The sequence below is a fragment of the Triturus cristatus genome, chromosome 9 (genome assembly GCF_964204655.1).
Source record: "Triturus cristatus chromosome 9, aTriCri1.1, whole genome shotgun sequence".
NCBI classification, from domain to species: domain Eukaryota; kingdom Metazoa; phylum Chordata; class Amphibia; order Caudata; family Salamandridae; genus Triturus; species Triturus cristatus.
The window spans coordinates 133,773,678-133,797,587 of record NC_140592.1 but is presented as its reverse complement, the minus strand read 5'-3'; the positions used below and the strand labels follow the sequence as shown (position 1 = coordinate 133,797,587).

At 44.0% G+C, this 23,910-nt stretch overlaps 1 protein-coding gene across 5 annotated transcripts in view; it reads left to right on the top strand.

Annotated features, from left to right (window-relative positions):
* The window catches only part of LOC146797516 (inter-alpha-trypsin inhibitor heavy chain H4-like), a 598,346-nt gene that overhangs the window by 233,188 nt on the left and 341,248 nt on the right, over positions 1–23,910 (top strand). For 3 of the 5 annotated variants that reach the window (XM_085624534.1, XM_085624532.1, XM_085624531.1), the window contains exons 15-17: positions 800–838; positions 14,963–14,989; positions 22,466–22,492. In XM_085624534.1, coding sequence (XP_085480660.1) covers positions 800–838; positions 14,963–14,989; positions 22,466–22,492 — 93 coding nt within the window. The remainder of the gene's footprint in view (positions 1–799; positions 839–14,962; positions 14,990–22,465; positions 22,493–23,910) is intronic. The other 2 variants (XM_085624535.1, XM_085624533.1) reach the window with 1 other exon arrangement.

Sequence of the window (23,910 nt, the reverse complement as noted above, 5' to 3'; positions counted from 1 at the left end):
TGGTGCATTTCTGCCCTCTCTCTGTGCAGATGCACTGAGTACTGGCTAGTGCCAATGTAGTCACCCTTGCGCCATGGTGCAAGGATACCTGCATTGCAGGCAGGATTGTTTTTGTTCAGGATAGGACACCTTGCTGCACCAAAACAATCTTCAGAGGCATTTTCCTCTTTCTATTCTGCAGCACATGTAAAAATGGGAAATGAGGAGGAGAAATAAACATATTTCTCGTTGTTATGCAACGGTTGGGATTGGGTAGCATTTTGACACATTTCCAGCTTTACTATTCTTAGTGTATCGGAGAATGTGTCTAAATCCATGGGTGAATACGTGGGAACACCCAGTCAGGTTATTGCTGGAATATGCCATTATGTACTTTATAGTATCTTTTGTATTCAATTGTTTCTGAATATTGTCAAACTGTATCATAAAATGCCCTGTTTTTCTCGATTGTTGTTTTTCTCTTTATGCTTCTGCTAAATAATTATTTTTTTTAAAACATCCACACTCCACCTATCGATACGCCTTCCCAACGCAGAGTAACTTAAGGCAGCAACTCCACCACCTTGCATTACTCTAGATTTACTAAGCCACGCAGTCTACACAAGATGACTTATGAGTTCAGAACCTTTCTGTTGGTAACTAAAACACTTTTAAAAGTACATGGACAATTGAACTGCACTTGTTTGATCTATGAGTGCAACCTCGATGTAACTGGATATATAGCAATACAGTAAAGCTAGGTAAGGACTTTTTATTTTTAAGGCGTGCTGTAATGATTTATTCTTCTTTCTTTTTCAAGGTATCAACCCAAGCTATCCGGATTTCATCATGCATGCAAGTAAGTTGCCTATAAGCTTGGCTTTGACCTGACTCCTAAAAAGCTGCGGAACTTCAGAAAAGCATCCATACGATGTTCATTAATGCCTTCTGCTATGAGCTGAGTTGCTCATAGCATACCCCAACGCAAGTAGGCATACCTTGTTTATTGCAGCATGAGTGTGCCATTTACAAAAGGGTGCTTTCTTTGCTTATTGTAGAAGACATCTATCACTTTAGTAAAATTGATAGAAAGGAGCAAAATAAAAAAAAGAACACGAATAAAGTGGAAAGACATAAATTAAAAAAAATGGGACTAAATAATGAGAAAATAATGGAATTCAAGAAGATTACTGTAATCAGGTATCGTCTACGGTTTGCAAGGTGCAATCCTGGAAGCCGCAGTCAGCCTTTCATACTTCAGAGGTCTATGAGCTTTATAACATGACACTGGGAAATAGTACCACCTATTAAATGCTACCTAGAAAACTTGATAACATCATTTTCAATCGTTCGTGACTGAGGAAGGTCATTTAAATAAATTTTGAGGATTTTGAGTGAAAAATAGTATCTGTGAAATGCTGTTTTTAAATATGCCTCCAGTGTACAAAAATATGATCATATTTTCAAAGCCAGGAGCAGCCTTCATTGTTTACATATAACAATCCACATTGTATTTAAATGCCTGTGAATAGCGCACAAAAATCTGCACATGGTAAAATAAAAATATGCCTAAAAAAGAATCAAAATGTAATTTTATATCCTTCGTCAAAGTATGGAAGAGTTAAACTCTTTTTAAGTCTGTCAGAGGCAGCTGTACCTGTCTTGCAAGAGCTAACCATTTTAACAACCAATGGCTGCCGTTCAGTCCCTCTCTGCCGATAGTTGCAGTGAGGGTCACTTAATTGCTAGTCAACCAAATTCCATCATCCGTTCAGCTATTGGCAAATTGTAAATGTCAATACTGGTGTGTGGAGCTGTGCTTCTTTTATGTGACCATTTCATTGTAGTTGTATGAGCCTGAGTGGGACAAGAGTGTCTCCAGGCACGTCCACATCTCCATTCCCACATGAAAGCAGGCCTTTCATGTAGCTGCTGTTGGAGGTTTAGGAGGTGAGGCTGGAGGCACCACCATGTCCCTATAGACAGAGAACTATGGAGGGCCCAGCACCACTAGTGCTGTCAGGCAGAGTGTAGAAATTGTCATCCAGGCTCTGCTGTACATTGTCAACCAGGATGAACCGTTCTCACAAGCTTCACAGCTACAAGTGACAAGCTGCCATAGATGCGAACATGGCTCAAACACAGGCAGCTCCAGATTCCACCCCGGTGACCCACTCCCTATTCTGGGTATCTGACAAAGTTGGAAACAAAGGGGGTGGGTGCTGTCCGACAACTACTCTATGCACTATTGAGAAGATGTCTAGCCAGAGGTCTGGGTAAAATGAGGTTCTCTGTCTTTCAAAGCTGGCGAAATAAACTCAGCTTCCTATACTTCAAAAAAGTAATATGAAGCCTCCATGCTGTGTTCTCGGTTCCTGAGCCTCACTCTACACCTGGGTACCTAATGCATCTGAACATATACCCAGGGAGTCACTGTTTGCACCTGGTGCCAGTGTTACTAAAATGGTGTAGATTTTGAGCATTTTTTAAGATAGGTTTTTACCCATTCTGTGTCTAAGGAAAAATAAGTTGATCTGTAAAATCTATATCTAAACTCAAAATGGAGAACATTTTTGTTATTTCTGCTGTAAAATTATAGGTGCAGTGGCTTGTTTTGAAATAGCGATCTAAACAACACTGAATTTGACAACATACGTTACGCTAAGCGGCAAATGTGAAATTATTACCATTGCACAGCAGCAAGGCACACCTTACTCAAAGTATGCTTCATACAAAAGGGCACATTACAAATGGGAGAAAAAAGTGACAACAGGGTTGTTGGTAGTGACCAAAGGACGATGCGAAATTAGGATCCGTATAAGGGAATATTATACCCCTACCTACGACACAACATATGCCTAGGTTCTGATAAAAAGAAGCAAGGAAGAGACCACAATCCGCAAATGCAGATCTATTCTACCACCTCCTACTCAGTAATAGAATTAATCAAAAACACAAAAAATATTCAATAAGAAACAAACCATGCCAAATTTAATAGATTTTCCTTTTTCATAACTGAATGTGTTTATTCTTTGTTTGAAGAGTGTGTACGTGTGCAAACTTTTGATTGTGTGTGACTAGGTGGGTGGATGTCTGAGTGGATGATTTAAGGAATGAGTCAATCAGTAGATGAGTACATGGACGATGAACGGGTGACTGACTGTATGGCATGATGCACACTCATCCATAATTCCATCCATCCATTAATCCATCCTCTCAGCCACACACTCTTACATCCAACTGTGCTTCAATTTAACAGTTAATTGGATCGACCCCATTTGGTCTCATACTCACCCATTCACTCATCTCTATGTTCTTATCCACTTTCCATTCTATGTGTTTTTCTCGCACCTTCTTCTGTCTTTGCCTTGCAGAATTTAGGAACTGTGTGTGCCCCATGGAATGCAGAGTTCCCGATAACTTCCGCCGTGAAGCAGTGTTTTTTTTCTATTGGAGCGTACAAGACTTATTTTAATGCATACTGGCAAGTGTGACAAGACTTTGTGCCAGCTAGCGAGTGTGAGCAAGACTTGACGGTTGCTCGCGTGGCTTCTGGTGCTTTTTCATGATGTTGGCGAGCACAATGGACCTCAGCTGCACCTTGAGCAGATTCTCAACTCGAGAAGCAGTTAAGTCTACTCGAAAACAGACCATTCTGAATGTTTTTTATTGCGAAAAGCCTTTTTTCAATTTTACTTTTTTCCCTAAAAAAAAGGAAGTGCCCCAGAAAATCCAACATCCTGTTCCTGTCCAGTAGGATCCTCCTAGTGCTTTGTATATCTCCTGGTCACTTTTCATTTGGATTTAGAGCTGAAAGGATCTCTCTCTTCGCCTGTTGCACATATACCTTCGGATTTAAGGACTTTATTTTTGTGATTTCACAAGTGAGTTCAAAAACCTATGCACCAGTATTTATTTGTACTTTTATTTTATTTTTAAAAATGTATTGTGGGTGGGCTTCAGTTTCAGTAGGGGCCTAGTTATATTTTGTATTCTTTTTAAAGGAACAATGTTGCAGAGTTAAGTAAATTGTCTCCATGTTTGTTAAATTTGCAATATTTATTTATTTTACTATGTGGCCTAGTCTACCAATAGGCCATCCAGCCAGTAGGCCCAGGCCAGTACTAGTCATGGGTGCAAGGAACAATTCTTTCTGTGGTATTTGTTGCTTTAAAACATCATTTAGGGCTGGGATGCCATTGAATTACATTTAAAATGTGTTTTTTTTGTATTTCACAATTTTTTTGTGTACAAAAAGTATATATGTGGGGTAAACTTTTATGTCTTGGGAGGATGTGTGGTGCATTGTTGTACATTTTTATAGCTCAGTTAATCTTCAGCATTGCTAAATTAATGGTAGTGTTTTCTTCATTGTTACCAATGCCTCCTTTGCCTGGCCGGTTTGTGTGTGTTTCCCATAGGCCAGCATTTGTCTTTGTTCTCCATGCCATGTGGCCAAGGGCCATTTCATGTAGTCATTGTCCATAGGCCTGCATGTGTTCTTTGTTTTCCAGTGCTCCTTGCTTGTTGATGTTTGTCCATATGGCTGTATACCATTTTGTGTAGCCAGCCAGTGTGCTTTTGACATAGGCCTGGATGTGTTGTTTTTTGAGGGCATGCCTCCTTCCTTGCTACTTGACCAGGTGGTCAGTGGCCATTTTGTGTAGCCAGCCAGTGTGCTTTTGCTATAGGCCTGTGTGTGTTCTTTGTTATGGAAATGACTCTTTGCTTGCTGTAGTTGTTTGATCATGTGATAGATGGCTATTTTGTGTAGTCAGTCAGTGTACATTTGCTATTGGCCAGTATGTGTTCTTTGTTGTGGCCAGTCATCCTTGCTTGCTGCTTAACCATGTGGTTATTGGCCATTTTGTGTAGCCTGCCAGTGTACTTTTGCCATAGGACTGAATGTGTTCTTTGTTATGCCCATGCCTCCTTGCTTGCTGCTTGACCATGTGGTCGGTGGCAATTTTGTGTAGCCAGCGAGTCTGCTTTTGCCCTAGGCCTACATGTGTTCTTTGTTTTGGCCATGTCTCCTTGCTTGCTGCTTGACCATCTGGTCAGTGGCCATTTTGTGTAGCCAGCCAGTGTGCTTTTGCCGTAGGCCTGAATGTGTTCTTTGTTGTGGACATGCCTCCTTGATTGCTGTTCTTATTGACCATGTGGTTGGTGGCTATTCTGTGTAGCTAGCCAGCGTGCTTTTTCCATAGGCCTGTATGTGTTCTTTGCTGTTGCCTTGCCTCCTTTCTCGTTTATTTTATATTTTATTTACATTTTTTTCTATTTTTATTTTATTTTAATTTATTTTATTTTTTTACATTTTCCCACCATCCACCCACCACTTGCCTGCCATAGGCACACAGCCGCACAACAGTATTACTTTTTTAAGTATTATTTTTCAATTTTTCCCTGGGCCCCCTTCCTGCCATAGGTGCACAACACACACCAGCATTCATTTTTAAGGAGTTTTCCATTTCCCTCTGGACCCCCTGCCTACCATAGGTTCACAACACACACAGCATTATTTTTGTAAGGATTATTCCTTTTCCCCCAGACCCCCTTGCTCGCCATATATGCACACCAGCATTCCTTTTTTAAACCTGATACAATTTCATCTTCACCTCCCTGACTGTCACAGGTGTCTCTCTTTGATGTACACAAAGCAAACAGTTGTGGTGTAGTTTGACTTTGAAATGCACTGTTGTTGTTAATTAAGTAGGATAATAATGATAGCTTAAGTAACCACCCTAAATTATATTGTCAGTACTAATACAAACTGCAACAATGACATATTTCACTAAATGGTTTTCTTGTTTTCTTTTAGGTGCACAAGAGACAACACCCACAGTAATGCCAGACAGTCATGTGAGTCCTCCAATAAACCTGCTTGTGCCACTGCCAACTGACAGCTTTCAGAGGCCACAAAAAAAATGCTGCCAAGAAAGTGGCCAGGGTGGAGAAGAAGCAGATTTCAACCACTGGCGTGCCTACCAGAACCTTTTTCGTCAGACTTTGACCTGCTGCACCGGCCTCCTGGGAGCAAGCTGGGAGCAGCACTCCCTCATCAATGGCACCACCCCAACCTAAGCCCAAGGCCATGTCTCTCATCAAGGCAGCCACTGCAATAATGTCTATGCTGACGAGCAGTGACATCAAATTGGATTTGTCTCTATCTCAAAGTAGCATCCAATCGTTGCAGGAAAGTGGACAACAGCCGCAGCCACCAATGGATCTTCCTGAAATAGGAACAGAATGTCAGGTTGAGCTTCCTGCTAATCAAGAGCCTCCTATTTTACAACCATTGGCTTCCAGATCTCCAGCAAGAAAAAAGAAGAGTACTCCACCATCTTCTCGAAGGCACCCTTCTGATAATCTGGACCTGTGTTGGACCCCGGGTGAATCTGAGACATGCAAGAAGCGGCACAGGAGAGGAAAGTTCCTGAAAACCTTGCAATTATGGGAGGGAATGAGGATGACGTGCCAGTTATCGTGAAAGCTGTCCCAGAGGAGACTGACATTATACCTCCTAGTATTCAACCTGCTCTGAGTGAAGTGGCACTGCCACCACCACCAGTGCCAGCTTCCATATTTGTTATTCTGAAGAGACCTGTATCCATTACAAGCTCAGAAGAAGTACGCACTGCAGAGAGCCAATTGTCAACATGCCCACCTCCAGTTCTTCAGGCATTGACAGTGCCACAAGTGATCCACTGAAAACGTACACCGCCCCAGTTTGGGTCTTCTTTACACTTAGCAAGCACAACAACATTGCAATATGCTCCATTTGCTTTGCTTGTGTTCATGGAGGTAAGCTTGGTACACACTATGGCACCGGAAGCAACCAACTCATTTGAAAAAACATCACATACTCTGCTGGGAGCCACAACTTAATGAATGTTCTGCACATGGTGGTGGTCAAAGTGATGTGAGAGGGGAATAGGCTCTGGAGCCTCCCATCAGAGTGGGAGGTGTAGGTGATGAGGAAGAACAGGGTGACCTCTTTATGCAAAGCAGACCTGTCACAAGTAGAGCACCAGTATCACCTGCCTCAGAAACTTTGCATTGGTCCCAAAAGTCAAATGGAGACACCACAGCAACAGCATACAGTGACTGCCCCAAGATGCACATTATGTCTACCACCTCCAGGTCTTCTCCGGAAATCGCTTGCATCTGTGGCACTACAAATGAAAAATCTAGGCTGCTATTACATGCATGTTTAGTCAGGGTGATGCCTATGAATGCAACCACCCAAAGGCACGATTGTACAACTGGAAGCTGGCTAAAACATTAGCAGTGAACCTCCTCCCTTTTTCTTTTGTGGAAAGAGTAGGTTTTTTAGAGTTTGTGGTGACCATCTGCCCAAAATGGAAGGTTTACAGCAGGACTTTACTTTGCCAGAGTGGCTGTTCCAGCACTCCATCACTATGTGCTGTAATTGGTTGGAAAGGCTTTGCATCGTAGTGCTGTTCAGAACAGTTGTCAAGCCAGTGTATCACTGCACACTGGATCTCTGTTGTGGGGGTTAAGCAACAGATAGTGTCTGGTCTGGAAGATACATTTAGGGGGGGTTCGGCAACATGCAACAGTACCCATGTTCGCCATTGAGAAATCCCATACAGCTGCAAACATCTTAGAAGTCTTTAACATCAAGGTGTTTGAATGGTTGCAATTCAGAGGTCTCAGAATTGGATTTGTTGCTATGGACAATGGCAGTAATATATTTAAGGCCATGGCAGATGGTGGCTATTTCAGGGTCCTATGTTTGGCACACTGCATCAACAGCATTGTGCAGGACTTTCTCAAACAAGAAGACCTAGTCAGCAACTTACTGACCATCTGCAGAAGAATCTGCACTGATTTTAGCCATTCTTCTGAAGCCTGGAAGCCTTTAAAGATCATTCAGTTGGCTAATAGACTACCGATTAAAGCCCTAATACAGGAGGTGCCAGCATGTTGGAACTCAACCTATTACATGTAGCAACATCTGTTTGAGCAGTACAAACCGATAATCAGGTATGTCATGCAAAGAACAGGGAACGCAACTAAAAGCATGACCATTGGAATGGACAATTGGAAACTAGCCAAATGCCTGACAGAGATGCTATTTCCTTTGGAGTTTTTCACACAGGAAATCAGTAAGGAGGACAGTACGATGGGCCAAGCTATCCTGTTGTTATATCTGTTAAACAACCAGTTAAAAAGCATGTCTGACATGTTGGCAGCTGTGGGTGATAAAAAAGAAGATGCGTATACCTTGGCTCAGAGCTTAATCCTTCACTTGGCCAAGAATGCAAGGCTGCAAAAAGACATTGTGTCATCCAAACAGTACATCTATGCTACAATACTGGATCCACATCTCGAAAAATACAGGCCACTGTCATTCCTTTTTCAGAAGGGGATATTTCAGAATACAAGATGTGGACTGTTGAGTCAGTCAGAGCCCTGTAAGACGAATGACTTGGACATAAAGTCCCATTCACGCAAAGAAGTTCTGGGATGCCATCTTCAACTTCCGGAGAGGCAGTTACGTTGTCTCACAACAGCCAACATAGGCAATGAGAACATCGGCAGCAACAACATCATTCATTAACTTTATCATTCAGGCCTTGTGTTGTTGCAAGTAAACACTTAACTTTTTCCTCTCCTGCCTCTGACTCCACTGCTCTTGACTCATAGATTTAATAGGTTTCGTTTTAAATATTAGCTCCCCATTGCTCAGAGGACGTTACCAATGCTAGTTTTTATTATTATACCAGGTCTTCTTTGCTGTGTCATGGTGTTAGTCTGGTCTCAGTCTTTCTAAAGTGACAATATAAATAATATAAATATAACCCACTAACTCTGTGTTTTCTTCAAACTAGTTGCCTGTGATGGATAATACGTTAATTAATCCTACAGTTGGAGTTCACCTATGTGGGAGTGGGACCTCGCTTGTGATTCCTTCTCTGTTAGGGCACTAACCTGCTACTAGAACCACCACCACGGCACCTTGGGAAGCCCTGTAAAAATAAGACTGAGACAGGTAGCATCCCTCGCTTCATCTATTCAGGTAAGAGAATTATGGATAATTGTTCTAGGCAATATAGGCAATGCCAATCCCCCCCAGTGCTCTATACAGACAGGGAGTGCTAAAAAGCAGCAGTGCAAAGTAAAGTTTGAGGCAGAAATAAAGTGCTTGGTTCCACACGCTAATAAAACAGTCCGTCCTCATCTTTCTTGAAAAGGAAGTGTTCCTTTTCAAGAAAGATGAGGACGGACTGTTTTATTAGCAGTGACCCCTGACGAAGGGCCCTAGTAGCCCGAAATGCATTGGGTTTTTAATAAACACTGCTTCTGGATAAATATATGCGTCAATACGTGTTTTTGAAGAGAGGACTGGATGAGCACATCAAAAACATGAGAAACTTTTGAAAATTGGCATCACTTTAAGCGTGTGGAACCAAGTGGACTATAAAGAAGAGATTGAGAAAATGGATGTTTATTCAGAGAAAATCGGAGAAATGTGGTTTGAAACGAGAAGTATTGTCAAAAGCAGTGCCTTTTGGAAGGGGTGAAAAGTCGCCCCATAATCATGATGTCATATATAAATTGGGCATTTTCTTGCTTTACCATTCTGTGTCTCTACCTGACTATGGAATCAACATCAGGTTTAGGCTGACAGTGGCTGTTTGTGCATTCACTCTAGGCAGTCATACAAAGGGAGCTGAGGTGTGACCTGCATATCCTGATGGCCCATCACCAAGCTGATGGGTCTTCCTGAGCTAGAGTGATGGGAGGAGTTGTCACTGACACCTCCCAATGCTGTTTTTATTTCCCCCTGTAGTGTATCTGGAGCCAAGGCAGGGAAAGGCAGGACAACAAAGACTTATCTTTGAAGTATGCCTACTTCAAGGCCAAAACGGTTATAAGTATTGGACCTGTAAACCCACATTTTTAGAACACCTTTGAATCAAGAGGAGACTCTGTCAAGAGGAAGAGCTGGAGAGCTGTCAGGATGAGTACTGCCCCTTTGCTGTGTTGCTTTGCTGGGTTGGGCTTCAGATGCTGCTTCTATCTTGGAGAGGACAGGGCCTTGATTTACCTTTTGTATCCTGTTTGATAATATTCTTCAAGGGCTTGGATGTGCTTGCCTCCTGTTAAGAAGACTCAGGGCCATCAAAGATTTTATCTGCAACCCCCCTGAACTTCACTGCTGGGAGCTCATTTCAGTTCTGTGCCCTTGGGGGTGGAATGCATGTTTCAAAGACTCAAAATACATGCATTCTCCTTCCAGTTCCCTTTTTTCCCTGCCGCAAATCTGCTGTGCAGTTGAAAAACCAATGCATCACCATAGTGCGGCTGAATAATCAACATAATGCCTGTTTGTGGCCAGAAGAACCACCACAGCCCAAATCCAGAGCACCGTCAATGTCCGAGATCCTCACCCAGACTCTGACACAGGCCGTGCTGTGCAGGTGAAGGAATCAACTCATCAATGGTCTGCGGCGTGAAGAATCAATCCAGCACCTGCTTTGCTGCTACCATCATCCCCAGTGTGTCCATATTTCCACGCATCACACCTGTGCAGGACGTTTCCAGTGCACCACCCTGCAGAAAGGAACTCTCTTAGGATTTCGAAGCATCGGTTCTCCTCGCAGTAAGGAATCGACGCAACATTTCTCCTGCGTGCAGCAGAACTGACTCTTCCATTCCCCTGGGACTCAAGAATCGATGCATTGCTGTGTTTTCTGATGCTTCCCTCCTCTGCAGCTGTTTTTCAACTTGGTTTTTGACCCATCAAAGGAATTTTGTTCTAAAATCAGCGCATCTATAGAGTTCTAAGGAAAGAATTGCTTACATCTTTTAAAGTGATATCTTGAGTTCTGTATGGTGGATTTCTGTCATTTTAGTTTTGTTTGGTTTACATTATTGTTCTGAACTTGTGTGGTGTCCATTAGTAGTGTTTTCACTGTGTTACTGTGTGTGCTAGGTACAAATGCTTTATACATTGCCTCTGAGATAGGCCCACCTATGCATCCTTTTGCCCACCCACGCATCCTTTCACTCACCCACACATCCTTTCATTCATATAATATTTCACCCATCCTTTCTCCTTGCATCTCCTTCCATCCTTTTTCCCCTTTTCCATCAACACCATAATTTATAGCATTCATTATGAGGTTTTGTCTGCTGAGTTGCAGATAGAGGAGGCCATTAACTCAACCCCAGCAGTAGCTGCTAAAGCGAGGATTCACAACGCCCTTGCAGTGAGTGTACCAATAATTGTAAATAAGCAAGCAATGTGATTTACCACTGCACGTCCCTGCTGCTGCTGGGGCACCCCCCTTGACTGCCACTGCGTCTGCTCCACTGGCACTGTCAGATGGCCACGACACTGGTGGTCTGTGTGACTAGAAAAAGCATTACGCATTTTAGATGGCAGATACGCCTCCCCTTATTATTATTTTTTTAACAAAATACAACCACAATACATCACTATAGATTAGTTGCAGTATTGTCTATCAAAAATATCATGTTGGGCATTTTGTTGGTTGGCAAGGTTTGAAAAGCTAGGTAGTCAAGCCAAGCAAAAACTTTTCGTTATGCAAGGGCAGAGCTGTGATGACTCTGAGTCATTAAAGTGCAATCAGGGGCTGGAATGATTGGTCAATGAAAGGCATATGGTCTTGGTTGGTAAATGCAATGGGACCATCCTCATACATGTTTCCAGCCGTGCTGCACTGTCATTGAAACTACTGGTATACCTACTACTGTAAATGAATGATACTACATAAAGAACATTGGGGGCAATGGTTCTACCCATGACCATGCCCACTCTCTAGATTTACTGTTTGAGCATGAGCAAGAAAAAGAAAGCCTTCTCAACAAACATGCACATAATACGAATAGCTTACTTGGGCTTGCACTCTTCACAGTAGAGTACATTCCTAAAATTGTTTCTCTTAGTTTTACAGTACCAGTCTATAAGCTATATAAGGAGAGAGGGAAAGCTTACTCACAAAGCAGAAGAAAGGAAACTACAGACAGACTAGTAAAAACAGGAGGAAGTCAACTATAAAAACTTGAAATATAGAAAATAACTAGGATAATGCAAGGATAGCAAGAATTTAACAAACATTAGATAGAATAGAAGAGGAGTTGGAAAAAACTAGGAGACAGGCACAGTAAAAAAATAAAAAGGAATAAAAAAATTAAATGTGGAATAGTAAAAGTTAGGGAAATAATAATAATATTTACAGGTGGAATTACTGGGGCCAGCAGATCCATCAGTGTCAGTGTCGGTTGTAGCACTGGTGGTAGAGTTGTTGGAATGTCCACCCGCCGCAGCACTGGTAGTTGCTCGGGACTGTGCAAGCTACATAAAGAAAAGCACAGAGAATGCTAACTCATTGATATTGCTACTACTGCCACTATCTCGGTTACAGATCAGAGGAGTCGCCAAGACTTCTTCAATAATTAGCCCAATCAAGCACCTACGGATACAATTAGGTAGCGTCGAGCACCTGGCCAGATCACATAATATTTGTAATGTAAACTTAACTTACCTCTGAGTGTGAGCAGCATACTATTTGGAAAAGAAATATTAGCATAGAAAGAACACAAGAAATAAATATTTACTCACCTCGCCCCGCAAACTTGATGCCCCGCAGGTCAAGCAGGTCCTGCTCACTGTCCAGGATATCAACCCAGTGGTGCCTCAACTGCTGTTGGGTTCGCTGGACCCCCAGAGCTCTGGCACACTCACCAGCACACCCTCCCCCACGGCAGCTGACGCTCCTGCAGGCCTCACCCGCTGCCAGCCCTGCCGCCTGCTGCCATTATGGAGGGGAGGTAGAGTCACATGCAAATAACAAGGGCAGCCCCCTCAACCTCTGAGAAAATGGCTACACCACCTTGGGGTCACCGATGACCACAAGATGTGGAGTTAGCAGCCACACCAACGCCACCACGCTCTCTTTTGCCCTGCTGTACCATGGTGCTGGGTGGTTAAAAGAAAAAGAAGAAATAGATGGAAGAAAGGAACAACTAAAGACTTAAAAGCAAAACCAAAAAAAGCACGAAAAGTCACAAAAAACAACAAATAAATGTCAAAAACCTAAGATACACAAACAAAAAATCCACACGCTGATACAATAAAGAAAAATTAAGGGTGGATGAGTCAGATAGGGGAAGGTTGAAAAGATTAAGAGTGGATTGAAAAACAGGCCCCGGCACCATGCACAGAACAGAAAACAAAATGGCCACACCCATTTGAACCACGTGGTGCCCATTGCATGCATTTTCCAGCATGAGAACTCGCGTCATGCTACTGAACATCAAAACCAACACAAACTGGTGTGTCAAGCATCTCTGCCCATCTGCGGAATTTCACAGAATCTCACTTAGTTTTTGGAGAACTCTGTGGAATTCCGCTTAGCAGTGCTCAGTGAGCTGCGCCCAGACCTACTTCTGTCCATGCCTTCAAAAATCCATCCATCTTCGAAAAATCACACTTCTCATATTAGTTTACACGTCATGGAAAGGTCCACAAATCAACACAGTTGGCACATCCAATGACGCATCCAGTGACTCATTTTTTCCTTCACATACTCCTCAACCACAGACAAACACGTACACGTGCACCCACAGACACACAAACACATCACACACACACACACACACACACGCACAAACACACACACGTGTCACTCAGTGAAGAAGTATTGTCAATTATAAAAAAATGGCTGCACATAGACAGTTAAACACCTGCTCAACAAGCAGTCCCAACTTTGTCTACAGTGGCATTTATGAAAAGGCCCTGCAGCTAACACATGCAATCCCCTGTGTCCCACAATGTGAGCAATATCATCCAGGTTTGCCAGAGTTCCTGGCTGCAGGCCTGACCTAGGGTGCAAATACACTAGCTGTTCACTATGGAGTTGAGAGAAAATTGAGACGCAATCGCATATTCTTGCCAGAATGTATCAGAAATATCGAATAAAGGTTAAATATGATTCTTCCTTTAATTTTTCATCAGGAGAGGGTTGTTGGCTGCAGTATTTGGCCCACGTAGACAGCGCTTGAGCAACCTAATCAACCACAGGCAATATTATTGAAAATTAGAGACCCAGAATAATGTTGGTGTGTCTTCTATGGATCTCAGTCTTTTTTTTCAACTCAGAATGCAAACTTCAAAACAGTGCGTTACTTAGTCTCCACTGGAAAAATCTGCAATATTCAGGTCCACAGTCAGCTGGTACCACTTCTTTCACTTCTGAAAACTGGAGATACAGGTGCATTCAGTGTGGCGTGACTTGCATAGGTAACTGCAGATTTCCCTACCCAGAAGTCAAAACTATACCTAAAAAAGTCTCTCTGAACTATACCAAAAAAATAACCTCTCTGTTTCCACATATTGACTGCTATATTTGGGCCTAAGATCTGCTGGAACACAGGGAAACCTGTTGACTAGAGACCAATGGTTATCCAGGATGATGCAGTCTTCTTGGTCATTCTACTACTTTTGTTTTTCAGAATATCCTGCAAACTTGACATTTGCTTAAAAATTCTGAATTTCTTCACATTTCAGTGAGGGGCTATATTGGAATATACGGAAGTCGGAACGGACATGCCCTCCAGCATTCCTGTGCTTTTCTAAATAGCCCAGGCAAGGAAAGGTCACACAAAGTGAGGATTGAATATGTCTCTTGGGAAATCTTCTTTTTGGGTGCAGCATTTGGGCCTAAGGCCAGTCAGCACATGAGAGACCTTTCAACCCCAGACAATTGTGAAATCTTTGCGCAAGTGCAGGATAGTGTGGCATGTGTGAATTCCTCTTCGTTTCCTTCCCCAGAATGCCCTGTAAATGTGAATTTTTGATTAAAAATTCTGAATTTCCTCACGTTTGTGATAGGGAAAGAGCATTCCAAAAGTGCTACAAAAACACACATTTTGTGAAAGTTGCCTCCAAAATTAAAACAATGTTGTTTTATGTTTTTTCCTTTAGGAACAGGAAGTGGCCGGAGGATGGGTGGTAAGTCACTTTAAGTCCACAGCAGTAATTCACATTGATTTGTTATTGGCCCTAAAGAGGTATTTGGTTACTTTTAAGTTAAACGTTTATTCACAGAAGTGTGGTTAGCCCAAAACCTGAAGTGCGCTTCAGGAGGATTTGATTAAATGAGCTGAGTATTTCCAGTACTGGCAGGTCCTTTTAGAATAGACCTTTACAAGCATTTGTGCACAGCATTAAGTCAATTTTTGCACCCAGATCCAATTTTTTGCAATTCAGATTAGATGGTGAAAAGGGCCGTGTGATTACTTTTTGCATGGCATTCACCTACATTGCAACTTTTGTCTGTGTGCAGTTTCTTCCATATAGAACCAGGAGGTAATTAGGAGCACATAATCCCAGGACCAGGTAAAAATATGGAGTGACTATGATGTGTGGTAATTAAAACATTCTGAATTTCTTCACATTTAAGTGAGGGGATATATTGAAATATATGGAAATTGCAAAAGAGTGGGCGGAGCTTGCCTGACTCTAAGAACTTGCAGCTAGTTAGAGGCGCTCCCGTGACCGCCTCTTCAATCCTAAATAATCCTTGGTCTTCAAGTCTGTAAAACGTACCAGGGAGGCAGAAATAAGTATCGGCAAGCATCAGGAACAGAAAGAGCCTGGAAAAATCAGCCCACACAGTGGTATGACAACTCAGTGCACGCGGTACAGGCGAGACAAGTGTGCAGAACGTGACTCCAAGCCTAAGCTTCTGGAGATGAACCAATTAACCTGCGGGTGGGAGACGAGTCCACACTCGATAACTACATATGAGATTTGTGGCATCCGGGGAGGCGGCACATTGTGATACAGGCCTACCGGAGGAGTACGCCAGACCTAAACAACAACAAGCGCCCAGTGTGAAGACTGGCCCATAGCGGCGCTTGCTGGAGACCCCGAGAGGCCCCAGCTAGCACCATTAGAAAACCGCAGTCCAACAGCCCAGCACTGAGGCCACGGCTGCAGCGAAAACCTACTTGCCAGTTCTATGCTGTGCTCAAACCGGGGGATCTGCAGAGGAGGTGAGGTGCACATCGCTCAGGCCGCACGCGAAGTGAGTGGCAATGCTGTACGGAGCAGATGAGTGGTGTGGCATGCTGTGGCATCATCCCGGTGTAGCATTGTAGAGACATCAGGGCACACTGAGCATTGTGGCCAGTCAAGACCGAGATCCTGTGGCGCCCCTTGCTATAGCAACCAAAGTGGGAGCCAGAACAGAGCGAAGTGTGGGGGCCAGAGCATGATACGATTGCTGTGCTGGGCCAGGCTGCCCATAAATATATGAACCAGTGTGCAGACAGACAGAAGCGTCCGAGCTCTAGAGGCACCCCCTTACCTTTCAGTCATAGATACAGCCTGGGGAACAGAGGGAGCAGAGCAGGCCGGAAGCAAGGTTCTGGCCGGCGCAGCACTGGGGTGTCACCACGACCTTCTGATATACAGCAAAGTAGTTGGGGCATAGCAGCAGTAAACCCTCCCGGTAGAACTGAACAAAAGCCGAACATAGAGTGACGCAAACCGCAGAAAATTGTCGCCTGAACCAGTGAGCCCTAAGAAGCACAGAGTGGACCAATTCGGGGGATGAGTATGGCGTGCAGCAGCTGGGTCCTGGCTCTGAGCAGGCTTGCTAGCCAAGAAGGCGATGCATTTGGGGGAATAGTTTCTCTACAAACAGTGCACACCTACGGGCCTGAGGGAGTACTGTCAATACACACTAGTCATTAGTACTCTCGGACATGCAGTGAACCAAGACACAAGAGTAGAGATAATTAAGCAGCACTCAACGGCAAAGGCTCACATAGATCTGCTAAATGGGCAAACCAGACACATTACGGCCAAACTTACAATTTGAACACCGTAAGACCCACAGGTCCCGTGAAACAAACACACCAGAGACTGACACACCTCTGGCAGACCCCGAAGCAGCTGCAGATATAGACCTCAAACACATCTTGCGTGCCATGCAACAAAGTCTATCGAGAATCGATATTAAAACAGACACCATCACCTTTTGCATGGACGGAAGCACAAAGATAGACTGGATGCTGTAGAACAGAGATTCTTGACCGCAGAGGATGCCCTACAAATGGAAATTGGGAAACACAAAGTAATGGATAAGACTTTAAAAGCACTCCAAGCCAAAGCAGAGGATTTGGAAGCTTGTTCATGAAGGAACAACATTGGAATTCTTGGCATAGGAGAATCAACCAATATCAGCGACACGGAACAGTACGTGGAGCGCATATTGACAGAACTACAGGGTATAGATACCCTCTCTACAATATTTGCGGTGGAAAGGGTACACCGCTCTCTGGCACCCTGTCCTTTACTGGGGGCAGTGCCGAGACCATTTATAGCTAGACTACTAAACTACAGAGACCGTGATGCAGCCCTGGTCAGGTCTCTTGAGCTAGGCACACTCTGTTTGGAAGGGTTCGAAATATCCCTGTTCCCTGACTATACTTAACAGTTCCAGTAGGCACGCCGGCTATACCTCCCTGTCAAGAGGAGATTCCGAGAGCTAAAGGTAGAGTACAGTATGCAATACCCCGTGAAACTAAGGATCAAATCGGAGGGCAAGATACACTACTTTGTGAACCCCAAGTTGGCAATAAAGTACATAAAGCAGGTGGAGTAGCTGGGGGTGGACGGGCTCCCCTCTGGTCTCCCAGATCAACGACAAAGAGGCTCAGGACTCTGAAGAACAGTAGAGTAAACGTGGACCACCATAGGACTGTATATGGGTGGTCAGCTACAAACACAGAATGCTAGAATGGTAAGACTGTTCTGAAAATAGATGTTGAAGCTTGGTTAGTAACTTTGGCTGCACCCCAATAGGGAATAAATAGATATAGACACAGAACCGGCGAGGCCATACAAGAGCACTGCAAAGGTGTGGTTCACTCAATAGGACTGAAGGGGTGATACTTCTGCATGACACGTTGAAGCACTGAATATGTAGCTTACATTACTTTGGATGGAGGGACAGGTCAAGGGAGCAAGGGTTGGGAACATCTTCCCCCAATTTTGCTCCAGTAAAGTGAACTTGTATGTGATGTTTTTATGTTTGGATATTTCTGAGGGAGGGGGGATGGGAATACTGCGTGTTATGATAGTAGGAAGAGCGCATAGTGTGGGTGGGATATGGAGAGATGGGACTGCTATTATTTTTCATAAAAGGGTAAAACGACCAGACTAGTGACAGGACACCACAACAGTACAGAAGTACATAAGGAGCTATTGCAAAGACAGACCAAGATGTGGCAGGTACAGAGTATGCAGAGAAACTGAGACTGATTTATTGGAATGTTAGAGGACTCAACGATAAGAGAAAGATCCGGAAATGTATAGCATATCTTAAACGACATACATAGATATTGCATTTCTTCAGGAAACACGTTTACAACAAGATAAGGCAGAACTAACCCAACATAAGATGCAGGGGCAATTGTATGCCGCCAATTACACATCACATGCCGAGGTGTTCTGGTTTGGGTGAGCAGGCAATCTGGTGTGCATTTATATAAGGACCCAGGAGGCAGATATGCAATCGCTAAATGTTGTAAACAGTATTTGGTGTTTCTGTTATTGGGGTTTCTGGACCGAACTATGACGACCCTCAGTTCTTTTAACTAGTTGAAGCAAAAGCGCACCAGCGGTCGGGCATTCCGCAGGTTTGGGAGGTGATTTTAATTGTATAATTAACCCCAATATTAACCGGTGCAAGGGCGCACCCCTAGATGCCCGTCAGCATCGGCAGGTGCTATCCTTGACATGATGCACAGAGGACGACTCACGGATATATTGAGACTCAGATCTCCGGAATTGCCAGGATAAACGCACTATTCCGCAGCATATGACACGCACACTCGCATAGACTATTGGCTAGTCTCTATGGGACTACGAACGCGTGTAACAGATTGTAACCTCCTCCCCTGTACTCAGATTATTCACCAGTACAGCTCACATTCACAAATCAGGCACCCAGAATCCCATTCTTTTCATGGCGATTCCCACCATAATCCCTGCTGGGTTAGGCCTTCAAGGCTGAGCTGAAACAGGCCATAGAAGACTATTTTTGCATAATGTGGGATCGGTCACAACATTTGCGATGGTGTGAAAGGCCTTTAAGGTCTTTATATGAGGATAGCCATCTTCAAAAATGCAGGGGTGCTGCAAGCTATTAGAGAACAGCTGGATACGCTGGAAAAGGGGATCGCCGCTATGGAGGGCATGTTGCAGAACAAGAGTGAAGCCCAAATATGAGCTGATTTAAAACACGAGCTGGCAGAATTTCAAGAGAGAGCTAATGCCGAGCTTAAGCATATGGGGAAATATGCCACTGCACATGCTTATGGCGAGAAGGATCGGGCGGGCGTTTAGGCCTGCAAACTCAGACCCCCGAGAACGTCAAACGAGATCCCAGACATATTAGATATTGAGGGTCGGATTCAATGCACTCCGGAAGATGTTGTAAAACATTTCCGCAGTTACTTTAAAACTTCATATAGCTCTCAAATACAGTCGAACGAAGATGATTTAGTTGACTATCTAACCCACATCAAAATGCCCTGGCTAGCCCCTGAACACAGAGGACACTTGATGGCACCCCTGCAACTGTCCGGGATCACGGTTGCCCTGAAGGGCATGCCAGCTGAAAAAGCGGTGGGCTCCGATGGTCTGACGGAATCTTTCTATAAGGCTTTTCTAGAGCTATTGGCACCACATCTAAAAACAGTATACGAAGAGATGGCTGAAACCGGAATAATGCCTTCCATGCTGAGAGAGGCCATGATAGCAGCAATACTGAAATTGATTGGGAAACCTGATGGCTGTTCTTCATACAGACCGATGTCCCTGCTCATTATTGAAGACAACATTTGCTCAAAAATACTGGCTAACAGGTTGGGGCTGTTACTGCCAGGTACAGTGCACCTGGAGCAGGCATGGTTCATCCTGGGCCACAACCTAATGGGCGGACCCAGAGGTTTGAGCGGCGGATGTATTCTTAGATGCCAAGAAGGCGTGCGACTCAGTGGAGGGGAGGTTTATTTTTGCGGTGCTTCGAAAAATAGGGGACCTCTTTGTCCAGTTAATTTTATCATTATACACAAGACCGATGGCCTGTGTGCGGGTGGAAAATATGGTCTCTGACGCTGTTGTAATTTCCAGGGCACCAGACAGGGGTGCCCACTATCGCCATTGTTATACCCGATTGTGTTGGAGCCATTGGCCTGTGCGCTGCACGAGTACCATAGTCATAGGGGACTGCGATTCCCGGGATATAGACCCGTTATATCAGCGAATGCTGCTGATACATTGCTATACATTTGCGATCCTGACAGTAATCTCACCCCAATGCTCAGAGAGGTGATGCGATTTGGGTCCCACTCTGGCTTGAAATTTAATTGGGACAATTGCACCGCCACCACACGCTGCTGATAAAGCCTGAGCAGGAAAACAGCCCAGAGTAAATTGGGATTCACTCACATTGCCTTATGAGTTGGGAGGCCTTAATGCATCTGACTTGGAAATGTACTACAGAGCTGCACAGAGCACACATAAGCACTTATGGATTCATGGCCCACGGGACACACCTCACCTATATCTAGAGAGAGAGAGATGCGGCTGCTCCAATCTCCTTGCTGCAAACTCTTTTCTGCATCCCAGCTAGGGGACGTCGTTAATTTGACTCCCTTGCTACCACGACACAGGCATGGCATGCGTCCTGAACAGGCAAGCAGGCGCACTACTACACTCCCCACATGTCCCAAAACAATGGTGCTTGTGGTTCCTGATGGTTCAAGAAGGAGGGGCAAGGCAGGCCCTGGGGACTGTAGGGATAACTACACTATGAGACTTTTTCACTGATGGGGTGGTAAGCAGCAGGGAACCGATACAGGAAAATATCTTACATAATGACATTAGTGAAATGCCAATACCACCGAGCCAGGCACACTTTGTAAGAGTTGCCATGGGAGGATATGTTAGAGCCCGAAACTATGGATACCCTCTCAACACTCACACAGACAGAAACACAATTCAAACTCAAGCCAAAGATTTATACTGGTGCACAGGAGGCGTGCAAGCCAGCCTTCTGAAGGGAAGGACGCATTGGCAGAAGGACATAGGCGGACCCATTAGTGATGAGGACTGGCAATACTGCTGTGCCAAGACTAAAACCATGTCCCTCAATGGGCGCCACAGGCTCATACATTTCAACATTTCAAATTCTTACATAGGGTCTATTACATCCCTGAGCGACAGTGAAGATATGGACTGAGGGAGTATTTGAATGGCTGGAGATGCAGGGGGGAAGAAGCAGGGTTCATACATACAGTCTGGACCTGCCCAGGAAAATACAAATACAGGTGCAAGATATTTAAGGAGCTGAGAGCAATAGAGGGCATAGAACTAGAGCCTGACCCGACGATGGCATTACTAGGACATGACCCAGGTATCCAGAACACTGTCCGACCTTTAATCGCTATCCGCTTATTGCTAGCTAAACGGCGGGTGGCTGTGAGGTGGGCAAAGGGCCCGACCCCGACGTAAGAAGAGTGGCACACAGACATGCTCTACTGTACCACGCAATCAGCTGTATTTAATGAGTTACTCCCTCTGAAAAGCCGACCAAACAACTGCTGGGGCCCATACTAAACATACCTAATAAGCAAGGCGACAGGAGAGGAGAACGGAAAGACAAACCAGACATACTGCAACATGGGAAAAGATGTACACTGATCTGTCTGAGCAATGAGCATAGGGATGCCCCTCTGCAAGCGCCCCGCCCAAAGTGCACAAAGACCGCCAAGCAGTAACAAGACAGAATCAACACTGTTAATATACTGTACCTGCAATGCATACCCTAATATGTGTGACCCATTGTTCCGATATACCGACTGGGCATTTACTGCTCTTGTATGATTGAAAAACACATCATCAAAATCTAATTATATGTTGCGGTACTGGTCAAGTTATGTGCTGTAATTGATGTTTCAATAAATACAATATATATATTTTTTTAAATGGTAAAATACATGCCACTCAGCATTCGCATACTTTTCTAAATAGCCCAGGAAGGGAAAGGCCACAAAAAGTAAGTAAGCATCGGAAGGCCTAGAATGTGTCTTTTGAGAAATCTTTCTGGAAGCAGCATTTGGGCCTAAGGCCAGCCAGCACATGAGGGAGCCATCACCACCACACAATTGTGAACTCTTGGCACAAAGGCAAGGGCAAGTGCAGGATAGTGTGGCATGTGTGAATTCCTCTACGTTTCCTTGCCCAGAATGCCCAGTAAATGTGAATTTCTGGTTAAAAATTCGGAATTTCCTCACGTTTCTGTTAGCGAAAGGGCATTCCAAAAGTGCTACAAAAAACACACAATTTGTGAAAGTTGCCTCCAAACTTTAGAAAAATTAAAACAATGTTGTTTTATGTTTTTTCCTTTAGGAACAGGAAGTCGCCAGAAGCTGGTTGGTAAGTCACTTTAAGTCCACAGCAGTAATTCAAATTGATTTGTTATTGGGCCTGAAGTTACTTTTAAATTAAACTTTTATTCACAGATTTTCAAGTGTGGTTAGCCCAAAACCTGAAGTGCGCTTCAGGAGGATTTGATTAAATGAGCTGAGTATTTCCAGTACTGGCAGGTCCTTTTAGAACGAGGGAGTCTGAAGTAGGGGGTTCAGATTGTATGGGCACAACATGAGAAGGACTGGGACAAATATTTTTGATTCCTGAAGTTGTGCTTGTAGTAGTTTGCATGCTTGAAACTCGGACGATTTAATTAGACAATCTTGAAAACCTGCACATCCGATCTACCAATCTCTGGCCTGTGTGTAAGTTGCAACCTGCCCCTAGGTTGAAGCACATGTATTTACAGACGATCTTAAAGCATGATGAAATGATGCGTGTATTTAGCATACATTAAAGCACTATATGATACATTTGTACCTCTTGTTAAATAACTAAGGGGCATATCAACAACAACCGGCTTTAATTATCGCTGAGCGCACTTAGCACTCGGATAATTATCGCCGGCTAGCGCCGATTTTTAATGCTGAGATAGCGTGCTATTAGCAACGCTTATCTCATCAGCGATAAAAATCCTAGCGCTAACTGGCTAACGTGAGATTATCCCTGGAAACCCAGCGATAATCTCACGTTAGCAAGTTGATAGGGACTCACAAACTTAGCTATGATATCCACCTTCCATAGGATATCATGGCTAAGTCATCCAGAAGCAGGCGTAAGGAAAGTAGCGATAACATGGGTTATCGCTACTTTTCCTGACGCTATGCTTCATAGCGTTAGGCTTGCTGATAGGAGAAATGTCGCTTAGCGACATTTCTCCTGTCATGCCAGGTCAGGAACGCCCACTTTGCATCTCATTAGAGATGCAAAGCTGGGCGTTAGGAATCCTGACGCTAAAGCAAGGTTTCACACGTTAGCGTGACCTTGCTGATTAGGCGATAAAATTATCGCTGCTTTTCGGCCGAAAACGGCCGCAAAAGCGGCGATAATTTTTTATCGCCTGCTTGTTGATATGCCCCTAACTGAGCAACCTTTCAGGTATTTCATTTCTCAGAGTTCCTCAGGCATTTAGGCAATTGTTCGCCCTTATAAGGGGATTCATAAAGCGTTCACAACAATGGGGCATATTATCAACGGCCAGCAATGAATATCGCTGGCCGTTTATAGCGCTAGAAAAATTATCGCCAGCTATCGCTGAATATTATCGCCATGATAACGCTATATTTACAACGCATAGCGCTATGGCGATAATATTTCAGCGATAGCGGTGTTTTCAATGGAACATCGCTGGTTTTCCAGCGATGTTCCATTGAAAACAGCGATAACATTGCTGATAGGACCCTGTGGTCCTATCAGCATAATCC